Source organism: Bolinopsis microptera, chromosome 3 (assembly GCF_026151205.1).
Source record: "Bolinopsis microptera isolate Bmic1 chromosome 3, MBARI_Bmic_1.0, whole genome shotgun sequence".
NCBI lineage: Eukaryota > Metazoa > Ctenophora > Tentaculata > Lobata > Bolinopsidae > Bolinopsis > Bolinopsis microptera.
The window spans coordinates 5,340,864-5,355,361 of NC_087074.1; the positions used below are offsets into that span (position 1 = coordinate 5,340,864).

The window sequence follows — 14,498 nt, forward strand, 5'->3', positions numbered from 1 at the left end:
AACTCTTTACTCTTTTGGCTCTTAGAAACCTGCAAATTTGGTACTTTAGTTTGCTGTCGTGCTGTTAACTTGATTTGATATGTCTCGTGTATATCAGGAGGTGTAGAGGAGATAAGAGAAGCTAGAGCAGGAGAAGTGGGAGAAGTGGGACATGACGAAATATATTATTTTTAAAGTCGACATTTTGGGGTTTAGTTTTTTAAGATGGTTAAATCATAACACTATAATAACTTTTACCTGTCGTATTTGTTGGGTTACTCAGTTAATATTACACTTGTAAGTATTACCCGCTAATCTTGGTTTCGTTGCATCATCCACTGTAATGCTGTACAGTACTGCTACTCCTTGTACAATGTACAAACTGATAAGGAGGGGTTATTGTTAAAAGCATTATAACTTTGCGTGGGAACCTTTCAGTTTTGTCTAGATTTGTTGTTGTCATGGTACCATTTTGACAAGTAGTTGCCATGGCAGTATGTTCTAGCGTTGTTGCCATGACAACCCATAAATCTTGACATTGTCAATAATGCGTTACTGCATCTGCTACCTGCTTTCCGTCGCTATTTTTACTTACTGTCCTCATTACAAAGGGGGCTTGATACTTTACAAGCTCCAAGTAAGATATAATTATCATACGCTGTTGTTGTTTACAGTTGTCTGTGTGTTATTAACAGTTGTATTTACTGCTGGTATCTGTTGATAGCTGAAATATAGCTACCAGCTACTTTATGATAGCTACCAGCTACTTTATTATGTGACTTGTGGTATTTATTGGGTGTTACTAAAACTTGCTAATGGTTCGTAAAGTGTTTGTAAATTTGTAATGCTCTTTGTTATTTTCAGCTACTTAAGAGTTAGGTATTTTGGTATTTGACGCTCACTGCTCGTAGCTTTTCAGTGCATTACAGTCATGTTTTTCAGTATTATCTACTCAGAAACATGATTCACATTCTTATTGATACACTTACTGATTTTATGGTAAAGACTGTATCTGTAAATAACCAATTGTGTTAAAAAAGAAAGGATACTTTAACCAAATTATTAAACCTATTTGACTAATTCTCTTATTTTTATAGCATGCCACGAAAAAGAGATAGCAACTCAGTTATGAAGCCTAGAAAGCATTCAAACAGGTGAGTTACTAGATATTTTAAAGTTACCAGCTAAATTATACCTATATTATAGCTAGATTATACCTGGATTTGTCTGTAGTAAGCAGTATATTGTATGTGTGTTCATGTTTAAGAAAGTGTTCATGTTGAAGGTTTCTGAGAACCCAGGAATGTGCGCTGCAGGTGTTGATAATCTGAGAACTTTCCCTCATTTGACATGGCCGCAGTTTCTAGACGCCTTAACCTTACCTAGTGACCTTATGAAACGGATATAGTTGACCACATTATCACAGTCAAATTTCCATCGCCGCATATTTTCTGCGACTGTTCACTTTTCGCTGAGAACAATTTCCTGGATAAATCACGGATACCTTTGAATAGAAGTTCCTGCTCGAACAGTCTGCGCGGGTTTTAGTGTAATAATCTTAACAGCTGTGTGGAGGGTACTTTCAGCCGCACCCTTAGTTACACCTGTACCTATTTAAAGAGTTGTCACGCACGTGCTGCAAGTAGTAGCTAATCTGTTGTGTTATGTAACATGTAGAGATTATTATGGGGGCTGTTCCCAACTGTTAATATTTTAGTAAGCAATAATATGTTGTTATGTTAATGATATGCTGTTATGTGTTGTGTAAAAATAACGCATTTTGTGCATCTTGTCTCGTACTCGGCTCACTGTGCGACTACTAACTTAGTATGATTGGGTTGTTATAGCTATTTACGTGTCTCAGTGCTATGTCACTTTGTTTGATGTCTTCCTGTCGTTTGTTTTCAGTTCGTTTGTTTTCAGTTTGTTTGTGGTTTTTTCGTGTGTTTTGAACTTAGTTTCGTTCGCCTGTCTTGTTAAAGTCCTTTTTAGTGTGTATAAAGTTCGGCAGACATTTCGGCAGACATTTTGGCTGCCGCTTATCAAACAGCAGTCATTTTACCCATAAGAAATGAGACGCTGTATTGATTGTATTACTTTCCGTAAAATTTGATTTTCTAATAAGATTACATGACGGTTATTATGGGGTATTTAAGGAGATTACATTTACATTTATTCGTATTTTGTTGTCGCCTATAACATGATATGAAATACACATACCCACGCACGTTCTAACTTTGATAAAGTTCCAACTTGCAATTTATAATCTGGTTTTGTTTCCCTAGATTGAACTGTATGCCTGGCCAGTCACCAACTTGCTTGTTACTGTTATAGTTACTGTTGGTTTTGTAAAAATCAAATGACTATTCAGAAACGATTCTCACCATTGTTGCGGAAACTCTTGTAATTCTAAAACTTTTTAATAACTCGTAATTTCTCTGATAATGCATGTCATGAGATTAGTTATTATAAATCGCACAATAGAAAATAAATATGCGTCAAAACTTGGCCCATGTCCACTGTCCAGTCTAGTTGTTTAAGTAATCCTCACAAGGTTGGCTCATATCCAGTGCAGTTAGTTTCTGTATTCAGTTAACTACAGTTGATGAGAAGCTTTCTACCATTAATGAATAAAATAATAAAGTATAGATGGAATTTAATAGTATACAGATAACACTAATAATGAATCTATACAAACACAGTATTGAGTACAATATCAAATAATTACATTAATATGGGAAGATAACATCATGCGTATAGCATACTTGTCAATACTTGCACAATGTACAGACAATACCCCCTTATCACTACACTATACATTTGCAGCTCCAAGATAAGTCAACTGTTGACAGAATCTACTGTTCAAATGTGTTAAAATGTTCACGATCAGAAATTCACGCCATTATTTGACCGCTGAAGATGGGGCCTCTATGCTTCAATAAGCTGAAGGGATCTGATATCTGCTATATGAGGGTACAAGAATAAGAAAGTGATTGTATTGGTATATTTATATGTAACCGAGCTTGCAGCTGTAGTGACTAGTGGTTTAAGGCACCCGGCCAGTATTATAATATATGTGGATATGTGGATATGTGGATATGTGGAAATGTGGATATGTTGAAATGTGGATATGCAGCACATTATCTCGCCTCAGGGATCTGTAAAGTTGTGAGATGTAAGTGTAGTTAGTAATTAAGTTACATTATCCGTACCAAATTAGAACGTCTTGAGTCAAGTTTGAAGTTAATCATGACATGAGCTTAAGTTTAGCCCCTTCTACTTTCTAGTCCATGGCTGGATATGTGGCTGAATCAACGAAGGACAGATCTGGAGATTTGTAAGTTGGTTTAATATCGGATATGGCAGGGGTAAAACCGAAATGTGTGGTCGCAAATAAGAATTGTTGACATCTAAATATGACAACACTTCTGCTCTGCGTAACAGTGCCTTTCTGATTAATCGTTTCCATTTTACGACACTCTTAAACCTCACACGATCACTTCATTTAGGACATGCATCTCAGAATAAAGTAGTTCTAAATGTGTTATAATTTTTCACAGTTGTTACGATTGATGCTTCTTCTGCTGTTACACTTAGGAATGAATCTGGAAAGAATTGGTGTACGAACAATAGAAAGAATATTATAGAAGAGCAATAAAAAAGTGGAACGGACCACAAGATTGTTTGTAGCGCGCGTTATCAAAATACAAATATAAAGTTATAAAAAAGCATCCAGTACGATAAATAAAGTGTGCGCGCGCGGGTCCAAATTGACTGGCTCTCAAAACAACGCATAATCGCGTAATGTCTTCAAATTGGGCGCTGTAAGCGTAGAAAGTGTGGTCCACAAATTCCAATTATGTCATTTATTATGAGCATAGGTCTTGTAATATGCTGCTGTTCTTTGTGTAATTACCTCCGTTAATCATTATTAGGCTGTATAACGATGTATTACGCGGTCCTCTACGATATTGGGCCATTAAAACTATCTCTGCTTATTATAAATGGAGCCCTTTTGTTTTGTATGCTGTCTGGTTTTGACTGACTTTCATTTTATTCGAGTGTAATGTCATAAAGAGTGAAAACTGCAGGATCATTTCGGTAGACATTTTCAGAATTAGAGTTACTCGTTAAATTTAAACTGAAAGCGGCACTGTCTTCCCGAAGCCTAAAAGTAAACATAGAAATAGCATTGCTAAACAACGAGTATTAATATCATACCCACATTTTACGTTTTGTATAACAAGTAGTTAACCTTTGAGCTCGCCTAAGGATTCTTGAAGTTGTCCCGCCTTTGTGCCTTTTGTCCGCTGTCCTTTGTCGCTGTATATTTTGGGATCTTTTGTCTGTCTTCTGACTTCTATTCAGTTTGTCTGTTGTTTATATTGTGAAAGATAAGAGTTGTTACGTCTGTTATTATTATCTAATGTGCAGTTCACAGTAATTACATCTGCAAGTTTCAGATATCACAGGTGCCCATTCCATTTCCCTGACGTATTTTCACGCCTCTTAGAATCACGTGACCAAACACTAATCTACAGTTGACAGGCCAGGAATGATCGTTGTGTTGTTGTGTTATAGCTGTGAGCTCATTGTTCGGAACACGGTACAAATAATACAATACACCATCTTGTTAACTGTTAATGGTATTAGACATATTATATTATAATAGAAACATGTCATGGTACTGTCACGGTGGTATTGACTGTTGTTGTTGTACGGTTCAATGTTATGTTGTAGTCCGTTTTATTTTCGTGTGTGGTAAAGTCTGAGCTCTGTTAAAGTTGAGATGGTGTCAACTATTTATATAGCTGTTTCTCTACAAGTACAAACATGTACAGTTTTAAATAACTAGCAGGAACCCGTATAATATAACCCTAAACGGTGTCAAGACTCAAGAGACTAAAATAATTATTACCTATTTAATTGGCATTTTTGACACCACTTGGGGGTCCAAATTTTGGGCTCTAAAATCATTATTTCTTGGCCAATTTTTTATTTGTTCATGCTGATTTGAAGGCCATTAAAGCATTTGACCCAGTCAAAAAAGTGTCAGTTGTATATCTTTTACGGGTTTTGCAGAAAGTCGCGTTAAAGTTGATGCCGTGGTGTCAGTAAAATGGCACAGATAAATATATATATATTTCATGGCTGGACTTCTACACAATAAAAGAAAGCGGTTGTGATTAGATCTTCGAAAGTCTTTGCATCGTTTATTTACATCAATTCTCAAATTATTTGTTATATAGTAGTGTTGAAAGTATTAAAAAAAGTATATATATATCGTCTCGCTTTATATATAGTAAGGTGAACATTTTCTGACATATTTGTGTAGCGTTTGTTATTTTTGGAGGCTTTGTGTCCCTTGAAACCCTTATAAAAACACTGTAACGGAAATTCAAACATTTTCAGGCTGAATGTTTCTCTCATATTCAGTTCGGGCGATACTGATGACTTCAAATCGTAAGTTGTTACTTTTGCACCTTTAGTTTACCATCCAATTTGCAGTTTTAAGGCAATTCTATCTGTTTTCTTTTACTGCGGCCGAAGATATACTATATTTTCTTTGTCAGAAAATATTTAGCTCCGTTCGGCTGGTGTCAAAAGTTAGAGCACGAGGTTTAATTACAGAATTGTAGTGATGACAGTTGCCGGTCCCTCATGTTCTGTAGTTATTGCTTCGAAACTTGCACACTTCGGATATGCAGCAAACATACAACATTGAACATAGATACAAAACCCCACACCCAGAGAGATGGCAGATATAATCTGCGATGAAATTGTGGATTTAGGAAGAAATTTGGTGCCAAAAGGTTATTTTTAGAAGAGGGGAAACACTGATCTGCGAGGAAATTGAAAACTTTCTGGATGTGGGTACAAAACACACACTTACCCACGTTCTATTATAATATCCTACAAGATATTCACACCCAAATTATTAACAATGAACTATTTTCAGAGAGCAGGATTTCAGCGATGCTCTGAGCTCGTGTAGCCGCAGCACTGCTAACACAGACACTCTCCGCTCCGGAGTATCCTACATCTCAGAGGGCCCCTACAGTCCCTCACTCCCACCCACCCCCACAACCCCTCGTACCCAAGCTTGGGATACACGGTGTTCCAGTGACCGTAGTGAGAGTATCTACGACTCTCTGATCCCAAGGAAGGAGTCAATCAGCGAGATTAGTATCATTAGCGCGTCAAGTGATAACAGTTCCCTGTTCCTAAAGAACCCCAGTGATCTAGATCCAACTACTCCCACTAATTTGCATACCCAGCATAAACCAGCTCTGGATTGGGAAACTACTGAAAACATGAAACTTAAAATGAAGAACAAGAATAAAAACACCCCCGAGGTTATGAAGCCTCAGAGGATTGAGCAACCCACTGACCAATCCGAGTCCCCATTCTCCAAACTCCAACGAGCGAGCATGAAAAAGCGGAAGAACCGCAAGAACAGCGAGGATCTGACAGTAATGACCCCGCGGAGAGACCATCTGAACAGTAGTCCTGGTGACACACCCCCAGGTAGCAGACACAACTCCCTCTCAAGGAGTGACGAACTGATAACTCCCTGTAAAACTAGAACCAACTCCGGATCTAGCCGGAACTCTGAGGAGTTCAAGTCCCGGACCCTGCCCCGGAGGATGCCCGACAATATGAAAGTTGAGCAGCCTAAGGTTCTCCGGAGTACTTCCGAGATGCCAACCGCTCCTCCAAGGACTGTTTCTAGAACCTCTTCATCAAGAACCTCTTCTTCAGACTCCAAGACCAGAACTTTGGAGAGACCTGGCAAACAGAGCCGACAAAGTAGACCTAACTCTATTATGGAAACTTCAACTAATCCTGTTCCTATTATAAATGTTCCTAAGTGAGTCTCTTGTAAATTAATCCAAAAGAATTCAGCAAATTATTATCTTCCTCGAAGTATTTATATAGGGAGTCTAACCATTTTCCAGTTTAGACCGGGGATTTCAATTCTAGAAATGCTAACGAAACTTCTCCCTTATCAGCGGTGATAAGCATGACAGAAAGAGCTCAATAGATGCGCCACCTTCTCCTCGTGGTACCCTTAAGAGAAACGGTACTCTTAAGAAGAAGAAAAAGTAAGCATATTTTGTTTTCATAATGATTTCGGCGGTTTGGTAATGTGTCGGGAAAATATGTTGAAATATGGTCGGATACTACTCAGTTAATTAGTGGGGGTTATTTTGGATGAAATATTGACGAATCGTTATTTTTGTCGCTAACCTGTTTAACTCGCAGGGTACAAAAAGAGGAAACACCAAAGAAGAAGAAAGCAGAATCTTTAGAGAATTTAAAGAAAGATGGAACTCCTAAGAAAACGAAATCAGAAACTTTAGCAAAATTGAAGAAACTAACTCCTAAAAAGTTGAAATCAGCATCTTTGGAGAATCTGAAAAAAGACGGGACTCTTAAAAAGCAGAAATCAGAATCTATTGAGAATTTGAAAAAAGATGAGGCTCTTAAAAAGCAGACTTCAGAATCTATTGAGAATTTGAAAGAAAAGGAGCCCGCAAAGAAAGAGGAACGTGTCAGACTAGAAGCACTTTTAGCAAAGAAACAAGAATTATTAGAGAGAGAACCTGAAAAGAAAGAAGAGCTTCCATTAATAATGAAGCCCAACTTTAATGTGGAAAATGAGAAGGAGAATGATATAAACCTAGTTAATGAGCAAATACCGGATAGGAGAGAAGATGAGGAGGAAGAGGAGGAGGTCGCACATTTCATTAAGAGATGTGACTCTAAAGTTATCTACAGTAAGTATATTTCTTTAGTTATCTGAATTCTAGGCTTTAAATAAATGTTATATTGACATTATTTATTGAGGTGGCCTCAAAAAATCATCGATTATCATTTATCAACGATAAACAGATCCAATTTTCCAAAAAAGTTCAGGATTGTTATAAAATAAATCCGAACAATTTTACCGATTCTCTGACTCTAAACATGATGTTACTTTTGTAGATTACTAAAATTCGCTCCACCAGATGATTTCGAGGAGATGGAGGCTCTGTTGATGGAGCAGGAGAGACTGGTGGACAACCTGGAGCAGGAGAGACAGGAGAAGGAAGAGTTGGAGAGGATTAAGACAGAGCAGGAGAAACAGCAGGTGGAGATGCAGGACACTATCAAGATACTGGAGGAGGAGATTGTTACTGTGAGTCAGACCCTTACTCTAGTGACTATTAGTGACTATTAGTGACCCTTAGTGATTCTTAGTGACCCTTACTCTTAGTGACCCTTACTATTAGTGACCCTTACTAAAGTCCTGTTAAGTAAAGTTGGTACCTGTTCCACACTAGCTTGTTTTCTTAGTAAAATGTTTGAGTGAGGATAGAGTTCAGAGGTCAGTTTGATTTGGCAACACGCCAACACTTATTAAACTATTGACGACACTTGAAAACACGTGACGACAACTCTTAAAAAGTGATTATAGTTAAGGAACTCAGAGAAGTGTTTTGCTGCCACATTTGTATTGTTACTAATGACGTCAGTAATCTAACAAGTTTATAACGTGGACATGTTGTTCAGGTTGACTGTCAGATGGTTAAACTAAGCATGAAGGTAGCAGACGAGGATCAGTACGATGAACTTGAGGATCAGAAGAGGTCGCTCCACGCCAAGCTGATACAAGAGAGAGGGAAGGTCAGACAAATGGACGATCTCATATCCTTGTCCGGGATGAGTGTGTACTCAGAAAACGGACTCATGCTTAACCAGGTGATTTATTGTTTTGTGTATTGTCAAACACTAGGAAATATTTTGTTTTATTGTACTGTCAGAGCTGGAGTCTGTATATGTATCGGCTATCACCCTCCTTAGTCAATTTTAGATTCGAGTACTCACTGTCGCATTTTAAATTCCTGGTAAGTTATGCTGCAGGTCTGATGTTTCCATACATACGTCCTATTTATTTTGTTCAAAACTTGGCTTGCTGCCAATAAGATATATGCAGAGCAACTCAACGAAAGACTTCGTGACAGGAGTTGTGAAATCTGATCAACTCGGGCTTATTTATACGGAATGCAAAGTGTAATCTTAATCTCACTATAAGATAGAAATCTGAGAGATTGAGATATCTCCACGCCCTTCTGTCGTCACTCCTAAGTGAGCATTGAGAAGATTACAACCTTGTAAGACAGGTATAGTCTGGGTTAATCTGGTCGCAGGTGGTTGCTGGTCTTGTTTCCTTAATTTTAAGTGAAAAGTTTTTACAAAATTCGCCGTCGTCACCACCCCTTACATAAGTAAGAGCTCGGGTGCCTGAGGCTGAAAATGGATACTTCGTTAGTCGCGAGTTAATTCCGCGCAGATCCTTGAGCGACAGCGCTGCAAATTGCAGTAAAATACAATTGGTTAGGTAGCAGTACTAGTGTAATTAATAAGTGGAGTATCATATAACAGAGAGAGAGCTGCAGCTAAGAGGCGGACTACTCTTTACCGGGCTCATATTTCACTCCACTGCAGTTAACATGTGTCTTTAAGACTAGTGTTTTGTTGTAGAACACTGCAAAGTAGCAGTAGGACGATGACAGGGCCGTAGTTGGGAGGTCGCCAGTGTGTGTGTATCTTTAGAGCTCACGTAATATGGCAGCCCGGACGTTATTAGGGTTCGTACCTAGTGCGCGGACTTGTCAAAAATATTGGAGTAATCCGCGGATATAATGAACTAATGGACGTGTGACGGAAACTGTTGTGTGTCTGCTAATTTCTTATCTCACTAGGTGCAGTTAGACACTTTTATAGCTTCCTTTTGTGGCCCAATTAGTGTCTAACTGTATTGTGCCAAACATTAGGGAATCCAAGTTTAGGTACCCAGTATTGTAAATCTAGAGTTAAGGTAGTCCAAGTTTAGGTACCCACAGTAATGTAAATCTAGAGTTAAGATATTCCAAGTTTAGGTACCCCCACAGTATTGTAAATCTAGAGTTAAGGTATTCCAAGTTTAGGTACCCCCACAGTATTGTAAATCTAGAGTTAAGATATTCCAAGTTTAGGTACACACAATAATGTAAATCTAGAGTTAAGATATTCCAAGTTTTAGCTACTTTAAATTCGCTCTGATAGCTCAAACTCTCATTATCGTAAGATTATACTTAACTGATATTTACATGCAATAATGTTGTAATCATTTTAATCATGCACCCTTCCACCAGGATATAAGCGACTACAGTAAGCGCGAGCTACTAGACCAGATCAAGAATCTAAAGAAAGAGAAGACAGAGTTGGAGACTACAATCAAACAGTTCCGTTGTGACGGAGCCAACGAGAAGAGGAAACAGGACAAAGTCATCAAGGATCTGATGACGCAGATAAGGGGCTTCCATAACGTTCCTGTAAAGAGACAGGACTCTTCAGGTGGGTGCTTGGTTTATGAAGGAGTAAGAGTTAGTTGATGGTGTTTTGCTGAGCCGCGCAGATGGGTCCATTATCAATGTTTTTAAAATCTGTAAAGTTTGAATTAGAGTGCTGAGATAATGAAGAACTATGTTTTCAGTTGTAATACGTTTTGCCCAAAGATTTTTGTAAAGTGTTGAAAGTTAAATATTTCTTTTAGCAGCTGCTTTGTTGAATGAAATTATACACCGGATATAATGGAGATAGGTTGCCTCAAGATTTTTGTAATGACAGCTTTGTTTTACCAGGTCTGCAAGAAACGATGGCAATGATAACAGATCTACGTTCTCAGTTGGAACAGATGAAATCTCAGAATCTTTCCCAGACCAAACTGATAGAGAGGTAAAGTAGCTGTTCAACCTATAAACAGTAAACACTAGCATAGCTTGTTTAATTTCTACAGAAATTCTGCACGTGCAAAACACTGATTTACCGCATGTGTTGTGTCAAGTGGTGATTTTTTAAATGGTGTGACCTAGTCGACCGTGTCGCAGAGGTCCCCAGACCTTTTTATCATGTCTGATTGCATTTTATTTTCTCCAAACTGTTACTTTAGACCATTCTTCAGAATTCACTTTTACCGTTGCTGTTATAACTTGGTTATCTCTATCCTTTAGGTTTTATATCTATTGTCAGATTTAATATACCTTATCTAACTCTTATCTATTCCTAGATTGGTGACAGAACGAAACCAGCACTTAGTGGAGATGGCTAGATTGAAGGGAAATGTGGAGGAGTCGATCCATCTGAAAGAAGAGGTGTCATAGTAATTTAAGGTGTTACAGCAACTACAATCGCCGTTATAGCAACTGCACTCTATGTTATAGCAACTATAGCAACTACTTCACTCGATGATTTGCCGTGTTTCTTAGCTGATGCTCACAGTTTGACAAGAGATGTTGCTTGTAACCTGCAAATTGAAGGACATTCGTGAGTCTCAATGATAACTCTCGTATCGTCGATCTCTTTTGCCGCAGACTAGCATGCGGACAAACTGAGCTGAATTGCCTAACTTCAAATATGTCTGCTGTTGAATTGTAGACACGAATTCCACAGTTATTGATTAGAAAGATAAAGGCAAAGAAACCTGTCAACAATTTCCTGTTGTTGAAAAAGAAGCTCTATTTATACGATTGTCTACTTTTAAAAGTGTGACTGTTTGCCACCTCGAATCAGAAAACAGACGATGAATTAGTTTTGAAGACTAACATGCTATTATGGACGGAAATAGTAATTCGTCTGGAGGAAGCCGATAACAGGAGATCATACGATATTGCTTCGCATGAAAAATAATAACCGAATTGTTGATTGGGGCCAAAAAGTTCACGTTTCTCCAGATTTGATCGAATCTTTAAAATTTTCATGTTGGAATAATTCCAGCTGACCTTCCATAATTTTGTCTTCAAATGAAATGATAAAATCATTTGCAATCAACAATGCTGATTTAGTTATAGCTGGGCAACTGTTTTGCTGTTTTTCAATCATAATTAACGTCAAATTTGCTCCGTAATTAACAAATTATAAATGAGTAAAATAATGCTTTGAAATTTAAATAATATTGATTATTCTTTTCCGCGAGTTCCCGTAATCAGTATTTGTCCATAAATTAAGTTTTATAGATTCTGCTTTTTGTAAAATGTAAATACAGTGATATTTTATAAGATTCAATTTTATTTGTTTTTAAGTTTATTTTATTATCAGACAAGCTGTTTTTCTTTGTTGTTACACGGATTAAAACTAGCATATTTAAGAAACATCATCGACTTAAATAACAAATAGTGATAACCCCAAAAGAAGTGAAAGTGAAATGCAATGAGCTCAAGTAATACCTTTTTAACTGTGGTAGGTAATAATTATTGGTGCAGTTAATGTTATGATGTTTGCTTCGACCAACTATCAACTTATCTGAATCAGAACAGAAAAATCAATAGATTAAGGATTCTCTAAATTTGCTGTGAAAACATCGCCTAATAGATAACGGTAGCCGTGTGGAGTTGATCTGCAGTTGGGCTAGGAGAAGTGTAAAGAAATGGGGGGGGGGGGGGGGGGGGGGGGGGGGGGGGGGGGGGGGGGAGAGAGAGAGCGAGAGAGCGAGAGAGAGAGAGGTGTAAAGAAATGGAAAGTTTGGAAAATATTCAGAGTAGCCTTATTTATGAAGCAACAAATGTTGTAAATGCTCATTTTATCTTATGTGCGAACATTTAAAGAGTTATTTCAGTTTTGTAGGGAGTTTTCTGTGGTCAGTGGTCACCCCACCTCAGTTACCGTTATCTAATGGCAACAAATATAGTTAAGTTATACTAATCGGTATTGAGCCATTGCCTAATCTTTCATATTATATATCTTGAGCAATCTCGAAATCAATGCTTATTGAAATGACTAAATGAAGGTCCATTGGGATCGGAGGTTATAGAAAAAAATGTCGTAATGAAGATTCAATCCTACTTTAAACTTAAATTATTAAATTATTAATCAAATCACTAATAAAATCATGCAATTTTTTTGCAGTTCTACAAGAAGAAATGCAAAATTGAGGAAAGCTCTGAAAAATGAACCTTATATTTACAAGGCAGCTAAATATTTTATGGCCATAAGTTTGGTTCCTGTTTTAAAGTTGAAGACGAATTCCACAGGCCGTTCGGAAATAAAGACGACGGTCACTTTCCAGAGCTTTTGTAAAATACCCTTCGAAGGCAAAAATAAATAAAACATAATTTAATCTCAATCCAGTTCATCAAATAGATCACTCAATGGCATTGCCATGATTACAGTTGTCATAGCAACAGTTACTATAATAGTAACCGTTACCATGACGGTGTCATTGGCTGCTATAAATCACAAGCTCTGTCTTGTCAAGTTTTGATTGTTAAAGAATCACATGTACAGTCCTCTTCCCAGATTGATCTTTGAAACTCGAAGCAACAGCTGTAATGAAGAAGTAGCGAGAGAGAGGTGGCAAGCGTCCATGGGAAGCAGGTCAGATGCTGTGCAACATCCTCTCATCTGACATTGCACTCGCTCTGCACTATCTGCTTAGGTCTGTCAAACCCCTGACACTTTGAGATGTGATCCTTTAACTTGTCCACATCATCAAAGGATCGGTTACACTTGAGACAGCTGCAGATAGCGAGCACTTTCTGGCCCAGGACCAGGTTTCTAGGGAATGTTTTACAGTTGGAAGGGGTGTGTCCGGCTGTTCCGCAGAGGGAGCACTTGTCACGTGCCTTCCTGTTGGCGGTGGAGTAGCTTTTGGTTCCGTGAGTTGTGCTGGCTGATTTGCTGATTCGCTTCTCTTGCTGCTGGATCTGGAGTTTGCCTTGTTGTTCGTATAGTCGGGGATCTTTTAACTGGTACCGCACCTCTGAGGTCCCAATTCCGCCTTTGTTCGTGATGGGGAACTGTCGGGGAGTGGTTCTGACCTCGTCTCCGTCTCGTCCATTCTGCACGTGTCTCGCCAGGTGACGGTTGAGTGAACCTTTGAACATGAAGCCCTTGGAGCAGATATCACAGGAATAGTAGTAGTTCTCTTTAGTGTGCCTGTCCTTGGAGTCACCGCTCTTGGCATCCAGGAAGTTGGGAAGCATGTTGTGTTCTATTATCTCTATCCTAGGAATGAAACTGGAGATTTGGGGCTGTATTATCGGGAAATATCGCGTTACCGCTGCCTGCTCGTCTTGTGGAGATAAGGTCTTGTTTGGTAAGTTAGGGGGTGACGTCATGTTGTCTCCGGATGACGTCATAGATGTTACTCCGCTATCAGGAGAACTTAGGTTCAGGCTACTGGGAGGGGCGGCTATTATCTCTGTTTCTCCTGCTTCCCTCAGTTCTTGGCAGTGGAATGTGATTGTGGAGTTTTGTACGTCTCCTCCCGCGTTCAGTGTAGCTTGCATGATGCTCGAACTCGAGCCCATATCGCCTAAAATAGTGGTTTTTTGGTTAGTTAAAATAGTGGTTTAAGTTAGCTAGAATATTAGTTGTCACTTGTTTTATTTAGTTGTTATGGCGATTTTATGTTTAGAGTTCATAAAAAAATAATCAAAAATTGTGAACTCTAAACATTACAACAATGCGACTCATAAATAATGTTCCTATCCGGA

The 14,498-nt window shown here is 38.3% G+C and overlaps 1 protein-coding gene across 1 annotated transcript; it reads left to right on the top strand.

The window, feature by feature from the left end:
* Positions 1-1,075: 1,075 nt before the first annotated feature.
* LOC134813036 (inner centromere protein-like) lies at positions 1,076-12,103 on the top strand. Its single transcript, XM_063820704.1, has 10 exons — positions 1,076-1,133; positions 5,392-5,442; positions 5,939-6,850; positions 6,993-7,085; positions 7,246-7,760; positions 7,992-8,161; positions 8,536-8,724; positions 10,161-10,362; positions 10,650-10,743; positions 11,075-12,103. Exons 1-10 carry the CDS (start codon positions 1,078-1,080, stop codon positions 11,166-11,168), a joined length of 2,376 nt encoding a protein of 791 aa, XP_063676774.1. The 5' UTR covers positions 1,076-1,077; the 3' UTR covers positions 11,169-12,103.
* The last annotated feature ends 2,395 nt before the right edge of the window (positions 12,104-14,498 follow it).